At 43.2% G+C, this 13,899-nt stretch overlaps 1 protein-coding gene across 4 annotated transcripts; it reads right to left on the bottom strand.

Moving 5' to 3' along the window:
* Window positions 1-4,174: 4,174 nt before the first annotated feature.
* znf148 (zinc finger protein 148) lies at window positions 4,175-13,301 on the bottom strand. 4 transcript variants are annotated; one of them, XM_080477930.1, is made up of 7 exons: window positions 13,167-13,301; window positions 10,308-10,624; window positions 9,092-9,217; window positions 8,847-8,970; window positions 8,683-8,766; window positions 8,459-8,577; window positions 4,175-6,626 (listed from the first exon to the last, which is right to left on the bottom strand). In XM_080477930.1, exons 2-7 carry the CDS (start codon window positions 10,599-10,601, stop codon window positions 4,989-4,991), a joined length of 2,385 nt encoding a protein of 794 aa, XP_080334056.1. In that variant the 5' UTR covers window positions 10,602-10,624; window positions 13,167-13,301; the 3' UTR covers window positions 4,175-4,988. The 4 variants fall into 4 exon arrangements, with proteins under 4 accessions (XP_080334056.1, XP_080334055.1, XP_080334054.1 ...); XM_080477929.1 differs by having other exon boundaries at window positions 10,248-10,624; window positions 13,167-13,244; XM_080477928.1 differs by lacking the exon at window positions 13,167-13,301 and adding an exon at window positions 11,570-12,032 and having other exon boundaries at window positions 10,248-10,624.
* Window positions 13,302-13,899: the final 598 nt, after the last annotated feature.

The following is a 13,899-nucleotide window of genomic DNA, read 5'->3' as shown; positions in this document are numbered from 1 at the left end:
GCATTTGCAGAAGGATCCTGTGTTAGTTTTGGCAAGCTGAACTGGATCAACTTGACCAATGATTAAAGCCGAAAAATAGACGCGCTGCTCTGTACACCTGCCCTTTATATCTTCATTGGTGAACTTTATTTCCAGAACAGGTTTGGGAAAGGAGAGCTCCAGACCAGAGGGCAATCGCTTTGAAAGAGAAGCAGTTTACTACTGACAAGAAGTGGAAAAAGATAAACTTGTACTGTTTTAAGGATTAAATTGTACTAAGTTATAAGGAAAATTATCTTTATTTTTTTTACTGAACTTGGCAATAGCAGTCTCCCAGATCCGTTTTCATGTTCTACATTGAAACCGCATTTTTTTTTAAGCCAAAAGTAAATTAGATGTATATATAAAGCAGGTGTACTCTGTTAAACGAAAGAAAAACCTTTGGAATTAAAAATGCAAAAGTGTTGACTATTATTTCAGATTTTGGTTTAATCATTAGTGACTCCTGATTTTGCCTGGAGTGCAACAGTTATAAATGACTTCCCTGGAAAACAAAAGGAAATCAGTGTGGACGAAAGTGCTGGTAATTTGTTCCTTCCACTCTTTGACCCAAGTGATGAGTTCAATGATTTTGTTCAGGCTTCCCTTCTACTACTTTGTACTGACAATATGATTTGGAGAGAAGTGATCGGTACACTTTAATATCTCTGTTCTTGGCTTACAAAGGTTCACAGCCACCTACTATTAGAGACCCCCCCCCCCAAATGTTCTAATTAAATTCACAAATAACTTTCCAGTGTAGCGAGTACTTGCAAAAAGGCTATTTTTTAAGGTTTGTAAGAGTCTGTGTGTGTTTGCCTTTGCTGTGTTGTCTGTACAGATCAGAGATCTTTTCAGAGGAAATCTGTTGTTTTTAAGAGTGAAAAAGTTTGTGAGAAATCTAATCTAATCTAATAAATCACTGGTTTTTTTTTTCAACAAGACATCCTGTGTGGCTATAATCCAAGATGAAAAAGGATTATTTACAGAATTGAAGCGGCTTGCTGCTACCCTGTACTTGTAGGGTTTGTTGAGGACCTCATTGAAATTCCTCCAAACACATCAGAACAGTTACGTCCAATCCTGACCAGGGAGTACTTGACCTGCATGTTTCAGATGTCACTCTGCGCACCTGATTGAAATGAGTAAGTTGTCTTCAGGTTGTACCGAGGCCTTTTAAAGAGAGATTCATTCAAAATGGAGGACATCACTTCGGGCAGGAGGACACTACGACCGGGACTGAGGAACCTGAAATCGCTTGATAATAAGATTGCTCGACCATCTATCCCCCTTGGCTGCGTAAGAAAAAAAACTAAACCATTCAAGGTCACATATTGTGAAATATTTTATTTATAAGGACATGACACACAACAATCAAAACAACGATTTAATCAGATTGCTTACAAATCATAGTATACTGCAAAAAAATCCTAATCATATGAGTTACTTGACTTGAAATTAACCAGCTACAATTAAAGCTGCACATTTGTCATTGAACAAGAACACTCGACCCAACAAGCCAGAGACCATGCAAATCTACATGTCCGACCTCAGACCGACCTCATACTGAAGCGCGAGGCTTCGCTGTCAAATTCTCTACAAGTACGAAAATGTCAAAGCTCAGATTCCTGTCTGCATTTCAAAGATCTTGACACAAACGACTTACACGGGGATAAATGAGGGTAGCAAGAGTGACCGTTTGATATACTGTACATATCAGTGCCTTTAAATGACGAGTTTCAAAAATAGTCTTTATCAAAAAATTCATAATTCACATCTCTTTACACAAACAATTATTTTTTTTTTCTCTCTCTCTCTCTAGCTTATACAAGGACACTTATGGCCAGGTTACTGACAACAGGAAATCAAAAGGAAGAAATACCATAGTACTGCTTATGTGGATGAGAAAATCTCTAAACAGTTTGGCATTTCAAGTTCAGTAATTCGAGATGCTGCGAGAGCAAATCAGCGGGAAAACTTTTATGAAAGCAATGTGCTTTGAAAGTTTGCTTACAAATGAAACTGGTCCGCCGGTGGAGTAGTTTGGGAACACAACTCTTGTTGTGCGGTGATATTCCACTCGTTTTCAGCTGCTCGTAGCTATTCGGGGTAAATATACGACACCGAAAAGGTTGATTTCAGGTGGGATCACATTTTTTCTTTAAAAAAGAAAATCTTCTGGGGATGGCAGGTTTCTCTCTCCCCTAAGGTGTATACAACTGTACATCGCAATGCAACCACTCACAAAAGAAACCCTGGGTCCAGTACGAGATATATATATATACAACTCCCAGAAAGCCACGCCGCGTCGGGAATTCTCCCACACACAAGCCTTCCAATGACCAAAAAAAAAAAAAAGTGTCTCTTGCGCCTCATCCCTCTATCGACTAAGAACTAACAGTACTTCTCAGGACATAAAAATATACAATGTATTTACAGCAGGATTCCGTTCTATTCAACCTGGAAGGGAATGATCGATGAGGGAAAATAAAGTACTCGCTGATTGGATGCGGCGCCGCCTGATTGTCAGTGGAGCTGTAACACGAGGGAGCTTAAATATCAGCCGCAAACCTAAAACTGGCCGGCGCATTTATGACGAACACAACAGCACCTGTCACATCCTGTGTACATATAGAAAACCGACAAGTGTCGTAAAGTACAAATTCACTCGTAATCACTCGTATGAAAGACGTGGATTTTCGTAATAACCTGGACAGATTTTTGTCTCGCTTCTAACCTGGAGCAATACCGACGATGATCCTTAAAACTATGGCCACCTAACAAATGTTCTTAAACATCAAACCACAGCACACTCAGTCAAATGTGTCTCCTTCCAACGCGCGGGTAAAAAGTCTGAGATTTCAACCTAATATTGTGCTGAAAAGGAGTTTCTTTTTAAATACAACAAGTAAAATTAAATAAAGCTCCCAGATTGCAGCCTTTTACAAAGGAGAGAAAAAAAAGAATCCATAGCTTATGTGTAGGTTGTTATTGTGCAAGTGGAATTAGTAACCTTGGAGCGTGGACTGGGCGTATCGAAATACATGTGCAGGAATGGAAACGATGGAATTAAAGGAAAAGGCACAAATGCAAAACGAATGAAAGCCAAGCACCTCCCTTCCACACACATGCGGGGTTCTCGCATCCAGAAAACGTAACGTCGAAGAACAACAAATTGCACGAGAACAGACTTGTTGTCTGCCAGTTTCAGACCAACTGAATCGGAGGCCAACTTTTTAAGTGGTTTATACTGCATATCGAATTTCAAAGACAGCCGCAGGTGAGTAAAATGACTGGAAATACAAACTACATTGGAGCCTTGTGCATTAGGACCGCAGTGAAGGAAAAACTATACATTTTCAAATACAACTTTAAGAACAAATAGGAAAGTTAATCGTTCCGGGGGGGAGAGACAAAGCTGCCGGTTTAAGTCCTGCAACTTTAACTTTAAGTCATCTGATGTGGAGCAGGGTTACTATTGCAACACCACATCATCAGTAGGGTGAAACTAACCTGTCTCACGACGGTCTAAACCCGGCTCACGTTCCCTATTAGTGGGTGAACAATCCAACGCTTGGTGAATTCTGCTTCACGACGATAGCCTTTTCAGTTTTCCTACTCCTTTTCACTAAGCAAAGGTAGATTAAGTGTGTTTAGTTGTTCTTTTATTCATCTAATCATTTCTTTATGTTTGTACGTTCGAGATAAAGATTCATTCATTCATAGGAAGAGCCGACAGTGAAGGATCAGATGCTGCTCTGACTGCAGACGCAGTGGAACTGTGTCAGCAGCTAAAAACATCCTGCGTGACTTTTGTCAGTGAAAACGAAACTATAACAAAAACTAAAGAGTTTAGAATACTTTTAGAATCTGAATTGTGAAAAAAATAAAAATAAATTCTATTCTATTCCTTTTAGTTATCCCTCAAATACTGAATTCTCAATTTAGTATTTTTCCTTAACGTGGTCCTGAATCGCAGACTCGTACATTCCGGTGTAGTGAAGAAAGTGTAAATTGTGCAGACAAAAAGCACAAAGCTGTTGGGCCACTTCACGACACACCACCAAGAAACTAACGATTATCCTGCAACTATTACATGTGTGCAGCTAATTAAGGCCCAAATCTCTCTCTCTCTTTTTTTCTTCTCTTTTCTTTTGTAGGGAGAGGAGAGATAAAGTGTGATTTAAAATCAAAATCGAACAAAGCTTAGCTTTTACAGAGCACAGCCGCAGGGCGACGTTCACATATTGCACTAAACTAGACCCGATCTTTAAGTGTGGGGGGGGTAAAAAAAAAACAACCAAAAAAAAAACAAACTTCTTTCCAGATCAGTTAAATACAATCAATCAAATCGTTCAGGCGCGAATAAAGTGACTTCAACATAAAGCGAAGAATGACTGTTGTTGTTGTTGTGACGTTCGACTCGGTGTCAGTTTGAAACCGCTGCATTCAAACGGTTCTACCTATTTACGAAATATGCTGCAGATGTTTTTAAGACTAACCAGCATAGGGAGGTAGCTACAGTAAAAAGAAAACAAAAAAAAGGTGTACATACAGAGAATACAACCTACAGTTCGGTAAGAGGAAATATTGCATGAAGCAGCAAGAGTAACTCGATATTTTTTGTGCAAGGCAAACTGATTGACACCGGCGTTATTGACAAACTATGGCAATGCGCGAGTGAACGTTTCTCAATCTCCAGCATCACACTTTGGTCGCTTTATGTCTTTTCAAAAGGGGAAATGCTAATTCCAATATGATTAAATCAATTTTCATGATCTTCTCTAAAGGTTATGAGACGAAAACTAAACGTGAATATTTGCTCTGATAAACAGCTTTAAAAAAGAAAAGAAGAAAAAAAGAAAAAAAAGAGCACATGTTCACTGTGGAACTTGATTTGGCAAAATAGGAGAGATGAAATAAAGTGCTGCTGAAATGAACTGAAATGAATTCTTCTCGTCCGCTTTCCTTCAGCCAAACGATTCACCGGTTGAAACGTCGGGGGAGGAGTTCAGTTGAGACCTGGTCTCGGTGACTCGGACTAAAGGGAACTCTGAGAAGTCTGTGCCGTGTCCGCGAACGCCGACTTGCCCGTTGGCGACGGCAAACTGCGAGGAAGATCCAGATCTTGAAGTCTGGAAGTGGGACTTGAAGTTCTGGTCGAAGGAGCTAATTTGAAACGTCTGCAGTATCGCTTGTGACGAGTCCGTCTTTTTAGAGGGCGACACCTGCTCCAGAAAGTCCTCGTCGGCAGGGGACACCGCCGAGGGAGGCGTGGTCTCGTCCCCCGAGAAGGAGAACGAGTGCTGCGAGTCCCCGACCAGCAACCCAAAGTGAGGCTTCTCCAGCGTGGACCTCAGCGGGGAGCTCATACCTGATTTGAACTTGCTGGGCGAGGGGAACTGCTTCTCCGTGGAGAAGAGAGGCTGACCGGCCAGCGTGGGGTTTTCGGAGGCCAGGCTGAGGCTCTGGCTGGTCAGGTAGCTGTCGTTCTGGCTGGTCCTCTCGAGGGCCTGCTGGAGAAATTTGGAGTATTCCTGCAGCAGACTGACTTTCTCGGCGGGCGGCTGCGCCTGGGCGCTGGAGGCTCCGAGGCTCTCCACGGGACTGCTGTCGGAAACCTCCGAGGAGTTGATGGATATGCTGGAGGTCACCTCCGTGTCGGCCACGCTGAAAGAAATGTCCGTCTGCCCGTTGGCTTTGTTGGAGTAGTGGTCCAGCAGGGTCTGGAGGACCTCGTCGGGCAGGACGTTCTTGTCGTGAGTCGTCTTGATCTCCGTGCTGATCGGCTGCGGCTCCAGTATGGTGACAGGAACCGTTTCGTCTATGACAGTGGACACCACCGTTTGTGTAACAGGAGGCTGGGAGGAGATGCTGCTCGTGTTCAGGCCGTAGTCCCGACTGTTGTTGGCCATCGCCGCTTGCAGGTACCGTTTCTTCTTGAGGAACTGCATGGCGTCGTCGTAGTTTGTGCTGCTGGCTGCTGGCTTCGTTGGTCCCACTTGCAGAGTGTCAACCGACTCCGGCTCAGCGGCGCCGTCCACCTCTAAAAGACCTTGCTTGTCCACGATTTCAAACGTGTACTGTGTGACCTTACTGTTCTCCTCGAACGACGACAAAGTGGACAAGCAGGGAGGAGCCGGCTCACTGGACTGTTTGAGACTCTTCTTGGCGACCTTTTTCAGGACAAGTTTGGGAGGAGTCGCCTCTTCTGCGGACACGTCGTCCTCCTGGTTCTGGCTCGCCGGCTCTTCGGGGAGCTCCACAGAGTAGTCCGTGATCACAAACTCGTGTTTGACTTTAGAAGACACCGTATATAGCGATAGACCTTCGATTTTATTCTGTTTCTGCTCGTCTTTCTCTTCCGTCTCGACCACGGCAAACGCGTGTCCTTCTGGCTCGGCGGCGGCGGACGCTCCTGAACTCTTGTCCGCACATTTTTGCCGCTTTTTCTTGGGCAGTGCACACTCTTTGGCAAGAAAGGTGGATCCTAAAGAATCACTTTCGCGTAAAGATCCAGCTTTACTGGCAGTCTTGTTTGCTTTTCTCTCTCGGTTCTCGTGACACATTCGTCTGTGCTTTAAAACTCGGTCCGTTCTGGAAAAGTACTGTGGACACAAGACATATATTTTACCGTTAAACACAGTGTGGGGAAGAACCGCGAGACAGAGTATAAGTCACACAGTTTAAACAGTTATTGGAGCACAGCTTTGAAGACTTTATTCTTACTTTTTATCGCAACTTGGGTAACTATAAACACACAGCTGAATTTAACTGAAGCTTTGTACCTTAAGCACTTTACCTTCTGAGATCAATAGCACCTTACATAAGTACTAATCGATGATATTTAATGGTATTCTCACATTATCTGGTTCAACGCAAATGAACTCGCGAGTGAAGAAAGCGGATCAGTAATTCAAAAGGAACTCGAAACCGAAACCACTGATTAATGTGTGCCATTTTAAAGCAGATTCAGTAAACAGGTTTGTCTCGATAAGCAATTTCTCTCGGTAACTATGGGAACACACATCTGCGCTTAAACGCAGGCAATTGTGCTTAATTAGACGGTCGAAAGCAATTTGCACTGCAATGTGTTCTGTTTGCATCCTTTGGCAACTCATGAAGTCACATAAAGAGACGGTTGTTTCACGGTGATTAAACCGCTTGAAAAAGCCTAATTTGATATTATACCATCACTTCCAACAGCTGTGAGTCGGTGTGTAGGATCTCATGTTTCACATTTTGTGAATGTCAGGCTAGTAAACATTTTATAATTTCAAAAACGTGGGTTTCAGTTTTTGATGGATGTGAATATGCTGGGAGAAGAAAGAAACCAGGACACAGCAGCTACAGTAAATCCTAGCGTAGCTCAGATTCAGGGACACAAGGAGACAGACTTTAGTCCTTTTCAAACAAAAAAGACGTATTTAAAGTATTTTCACACACGTGTCAGAGGTCCAACAACATTTTATTGAAAGTGTATTTCCACATATCCAGCCTTGGTCTTGAATTTCAGCCGGGGAGAAGAGCTTTCTGGTGTTTCAGACTAAGTGGCTTCCCTGTTAACTGTCACTTGTTGCCGCTACTAACATGTTAAAACCCCGAAAGAAATCCAAAGCTGTCCTGGCGAACGCTGTTTATCAGCATTTACGATGAAGTTTCAAAGTGCCACGCCTTTTGTGAGTTCTATTTTAATAATATGTATTGACAAGCAGCAACAATCAAACATCGGCACAATGCCCTAATGTTTACTGTGTATGACTTGTATAAACGCTGCCATTCAACCAGTTTTGAACCAGAGTCTGACCCAGAAGGAGAAGCTCCTGAAGATGGAGAGTTAAAAATATCATGCGTCTGAATATGTTACTTAGTGTGGTCTCATGTGTTGCTACAGTTACTACAAAGGAGCGAACGCTACCTCCTGCTCACTACACGGGTAACTGTTATGGCTTTTCACATTATGCTGAATTTATTCCGTATATCAGTAAGGCAGAGCTCCACCACCAGGGGGAGTGGTTGTTCCCCCAAATGACATCACGACGGGAAAGTCTCAGATGAGCCTGTGCACATTCGTTATAAAGTGGAGCAAGGAAGTGAGGGAGTTGACAGACTCTCTTCACGTCTGGGGTGTTATACACTGTTTATGGGGACACATAATTACTGCTAGAAAACCATTGTATAGTCAATTTTGCACAATATGCGACTTTTAATACTTCCTCTTTTCTCACTTTGCAGGCAAAAAGGTGGATAAACTCTACCTGGCTATGAACAAACTTGGGATCTTTTGGAATAGAGTGCTCAAATGAGAGGAACAATCCTTCCTGTTCAGGCGCCTGACGGAGGCCATCATAAACTATTGACGGTACGGTTTGGTCATTCCAGGTTTACATGCATTCAATTAACAGCTTCACTGCTTTTTAGGTGAGAATGGCCGACATACCTGGTGACAGTAGTCACATTGGTAAGGCTTCTCTCCACTGTGAGTCCTCTTATGTCTTTCCATGTGATACTTCTGGATGAACCTCATCCCGCACTCATCACAGCGAAAAGGCTTCTCTCCTATTCACAAAGACCAAAATAAAACCCAATGACTCAATTGAATGTAAAATAGCGTTATAAAGAAAAAAAAAAAAAAAACTCTGGAGAGGTTATTCCCTCACTCACCAGTATGAATCTTCTCGTGTCTCTGGAGAAGATATTTCTGAATAAAGCGCATGTCACACTGGCTGCACTGAAAGGGCTTCTCACCTTGAGGGAGACGACGCACAAACAGTGGATTTGAGGCCCTTTGTTGAACAGACAGTTCAACGAGACTGCGCTATTCTTACCGGTGTGGATGAAGACGTGCCTCTGGAGGTGGTAGTTTGTCCTGAACGCAGCATTACAATGAACACAGACGTGACACTTGGGGTTTGGTATACCTAATGACCCATCGTCATTGATGCTGAGAATCTAAAATGGCAGAAAGTACAAATATGTAAACTCAAGTGCTATTTGTTTCATCACAGTATGATTGTCATAGATAAAAAAAAATTAATAAATCAAACATAATTGAAATGAGCTGGATTGGAACCTTGGCCGGGGAACGTTGCTTCCTTTTCTTCTTCTTGGGACAAACCATCAAGTCTTTAATTGCCTTTTTGTCCTTCTTTAGATGGACTGCCGGCTCCGACAGCTTCAGCTCCTGCTTGATGCTCAGCTGTAAAGTTAAACCATAAATAGTCAAGACATTTAATATGGCCCACACGGCCTACTTTTGAGGCCGCCCAGCCAGACGGCAGTTTATTCAGGTCAGGCAGGTGCAACGGGGCAAACGCAGGATAATCAAGCGATGTGAGTGCTTCTCGCCGCAGAGCTGCTTCAGGCAGGACGGAGCGGAGGGAAGCCTCAAATCCTACAAAACCCGAGACACGCTGGGAAACTCCATCTGCCAGCTGGCTAGTGAGAGCATTTGCATCTCCTCCAAACGTTTTTGTTTTTCTTTAAATGTACTCGGAGCTTTCCAAGAATTAAAAATAAATAAATAAATGTCAATAAAAAAAAAAAAGACAATGACAATAATGTGCTAAATGTAATCCTGCAGATTAGCTGAGATTATCCTCAATGTTTATATTTGGAAAAACAAAGTCTTTTAAAGTTCACATTTGTTGCACCTTTATTCTCTACCGACGCTAAAGGAAAGAGTGTAATCACATTTTTACTAGTGCTGAGCCGCTCGAGCGGTAATGTTCTTTAACCACAATAATAAAACTAGTGCAAAACGTAGCTCCAACACGCCAGGTATAGGACAGTGAGCATACTGAATAATCAAACATCTAGTTAGGATGTTTGTGAGGCTATTTAGTCACAATACGAGTACTATTTTACAAACTTGCTCTGAAAATGGCTTCACACTGTGATTTTGATCATCTCATGCGGGCTGTTGTGAAAAGACCTTTGATTACATCTGAAGTTGGAAAGTAAAACAAGTTCCTGGAAAGTAAAACAAGTCCCTGGACAGCCATTGTTCATCTAAAACTAACCAGAAGGAATCTCAGTGTCAAAACATGTCATGTTTACCGGATCACTACAGCGTGACTGCTGCTGTTAACAGAAATACAACACAATATGATGTGACACTGAAAACAACAGGTTAAAATCTACATTCCCACCCACTTCCGCACCGAGCTCTTTCCGAGTACAGACATGCCACTAGAACTAAATCTGCTACGTCACCAGTGTAAACTCACTGGCATATGAAGCAAGCAGGGAAACTTATTGGTGAGTTTTAGGGGGAAATGCACTCCCACCTCGCCGCCTCCCTCCTCTTCTCCTCCTGCACTGTTCTTAGTCATCTCCTCCTGCATCATCAGCTGCTCTGGAGGGACCAGGTCGTGCGTAACCAGCGAGCTTCCGGTCAAGTCCTCGTCGTCGTCCTCTTCGTCGTCGTCCTCAGCCAGCAGAGGGTGGTTTGCAAGCGATCGCTCGCCGAGGGTCATCCCCACCAGCCCCCCTGTGGGACCCAGTGCGACCCGCCCCCCTCCGTCTATTCCTCCGCTGCTGCACTTCAGCAGCATCCCTTCCAACTTGTCCTCAGTGTTCATCTTACATAGAGTAGTTTATAGGTCTGCGGAGGAGAGATATAAAAAAAGAAAAAGAAAGAGAGTTAAACAATGACCTGGATGTGGTGCAACGCTCTGGCTGTCCCTGACACACCCATGTGAAGGACGTCACACATTGTGAATAAAATACAAAGTTTATAACAGGAGACGGAGAGCAGATTAGGAATATACTGATGTCACAGGGGAAGTTACATGTCCAATTTAAGTAGAGCGGATCAGTGATCTTACAAAAAACGGGTAACATGGTACTTTTAGTAAAATGTGTATCGATATTGAGCAAATTGTGTCCCTCTTGTGACCGGCGATCCCCGGGCCTGGACCAACATGTATCTTCCATGGTAAGTTACAAAGTTCCCCAAGCAAGCACACTAATCGTTGTTTTTATATTCTAAAGGAACTTTTCCAGTTACTTCCAACCTTCCAGAAGATATCAAATCCACAGGTTCAGCTAGATTGGGCCGAGAAATCCTAGCGCATTTCCAGATTCAGAGGTCAGAATGAGACTTTGGTGTTTTTATCAGACCTTGAGGTGTTTTTCTTCCACAGAGCAGTGTTATCTTGACACATTTATGCGCAACAGTATCGTCCCCACAATTCCTTCACGCAAATAAATATCCAAGATGATATTCAACCCCAGCTCTTATCAATGTGGTTTAGGCAAGGATTTTCCCGCAGGCTCTGATGTTTGGGATGAAGCGCAGCTGTGCAGTTTTCATGCATTTATTTGAGCACACATAAATAACCAACTTACACCAAGTGTAAAATGACATTTCCCAACTCAGTAGACAGCTATGGGCCAAACATTGTAAAGAGACACTTTGAGGTCTTCTTCTTTCCGCCACCTATTCACGGAAGGGTTTCAATTAAGAGGACAATAATCTTTGAGAGCAATCAAGGTGAAGCAGCCAGCACAGGAGAGGATCGAATGCAATTCAGCAAGTGTTACAAACCCAGATTATTCCAAGTGTAGAGGCTGCTTGTGCGAGTTCACACCGATTCAGAAGCAGATCGCCACTCCGCGCTGACGGCAGGTCGTTTCCACTGCCGTGGGGTCATTTTAAAGCCAGCTGCTGCTTTCTGACAGCCACATCACATCGGGGTTGACCTCACAGGAAACCTAATTAGCAGCGTAACTAACATTAGCCAGCGACTAATCTCAACACAGTGCGGCTAGCCCGAGTTAGCACCGTTTGGTAACAGGTTTGACACGGAGGCGAAAAAAACAAAACCCCAACGACCTAAAAAACGTTTCGGGCCAGCAGACGACAGGGCGGGAAGCATTACTGTTTGCGGTTTAAACGCAGTCAGACTGTCGGTCCCACAGGTAAACACACTCACTGTGTCACTCGGGTTCAGCGGCTGCAGTCTCTCGCTAGCTAGCGGCTAGCCGCGCGTGTCAAACCCGCGACACTCACAGCTGGAGAACACACCGGAAGTGTGCAACGAGCCCTTCAACATTAAACTCCATCGCGCCGCAACGGCCATTGAGGCACAACTACAGACAATTGGCCTCAAAATTGTTAGATGACAAAGAACGCCCAGTTGAAAGCTTGAGGTTTGATTTGAAGATGAAGAAATGCCCAAAATGTCTCACGTTGAGATATATCTAATTTTCCTAAAGCAGTTTGACTATTGTTTTGAGACACGTCACAATGAGAAGTTCAAGAGATTAAATACGGGCCCAGGCCTTTCTGTGTGGAGTTTGATTGTTCTCTTTGTGAGTGTGTGGGTTTCTTCTGGGTACTCCAGTTTTCTACCTCAGCCTCAAAGCATGCATAGGGCTAATTGGTGACTCTATATTGCCCCGAAGTGTGAATGCCAGTGTGTGTGGTTGTTTGTCTCTGTGTTTGCCTTGTGATGGGTTGGCGACCTATCCGAAGAGTATCCTGTAACGCGGTGTAGAAGATGGATGAATGGTTCTGCTCATCATTTGATTGGATTAATGGATCGGCTCAGATTTATAAGGCAAAAGTAATCGTTTAAACACCTTTTACGTATTCTTATTAGACTCATAGATGAGTACACAGCAAAGACATTTTAGAAAATTAATGTGGGAAAAAATGCAAAATTATAATCTTGAATATACAAGGCTGATTTAATCATATGCTTATTTTTTGATCATTTCAGGGGGAAAAAACGTTTTCTGCAGCAGTCTTGACGGCAATGAGCTTTTACTTTGAAGGCTCACACCGGGGTGCCCTCTGCGCTTGTTTCCGCTTGACAGACAATAATGGCCTGTTAGCTGGTTAGCTCAAACACTGGCCCGTCTCTTTACATGTAATATTGATCTGACACTGCCTCTTCACAGCAGCACCGTGCCCTCACACGCAGCATTCAACGACAAATAAAAGCTCACGGTGAACGACGTATTCGATGAAGAACACAGCTTCCACAGACACATTTTAACAAACTTATCCTGAATAGGCCACAGTGCTAATGCCTGCTAGTGAAGCTAAAGCTCCTCGACACCACGACAAACAATATCATCACGTCTCGGTAGCACACAGTCGACATGTCAGCTTGTGAAGCGGCGTTGTTGCTTCTTACCTGTGCGCCTTAAACCCGTTTAGCTGTCATGATTGTTATGCAAGACTACAGTGCAACGATGGTGTGCGGAATAATCACATATACCATCACATTTCTTCAAGGCATGGAAGTTTCTGTTTGTCGCCATCTAGTGGTAAGAGTTGGTAAAGTGCAGGCAGCGCTGCGCGCCTCAGTCCGGATCTTCTTAATATTCCACAGGAGATCTATTTCTTAAATGTTTCACACACAATGCTTCGATATCCCAGTTGTTCCCTGTTGTTACTTGCCATTTTCCCTTTCATATTATTGTTTTTTTCCATCCAATAGCCCGTTTAACCAGCAATGCACCTTTTCCCACTCAGAGGAGCGGAGTCCTGGAGCCGGTCCGTCAGTGCAAACATAAAAAAGACAAACAAACACATAATCTATGTTCACACACATGCAGACACCAATTAATATGAATTACATGTTTATAAAGCCATGCATGCACAGGGAGAACATGGAAACTCAAAAGACATCCCAAGCTGGGAATCGACCGTGATCACCTCATGCATGTGTACTGTGGTTAAATATAGTCAATCCTCACATAATGGAGTTCCTATGAATTTAAAAAAACAACAACCAAAAAACCAACAACATCAAATCACAATTTTATAATTGAGTTATAAGCTTAAAGCTTATTTTTAAGTTGTCATATGCATTGCGTTATGGAAAGTATGAGGCCATTTAAATAGTTGATGGTCCATTTATTGTA

Source organism: Lipophrys pholis, assembly GCF_963383615.2.
Source record: "Lipophrys pholis genome assembly, chromosome: 13".
In the NCBI taxonomy this organism is placed as follows: domain Eukaryota; kingdom Metazoa; phylum Chordata; class Actinopteri; order Blenniiformes; family Blenniidae; genus Lipophrys; species Lipophrys pholis.
This window is presented reverse-complemented; position numbering and strand designations above follow the sequence as displayed.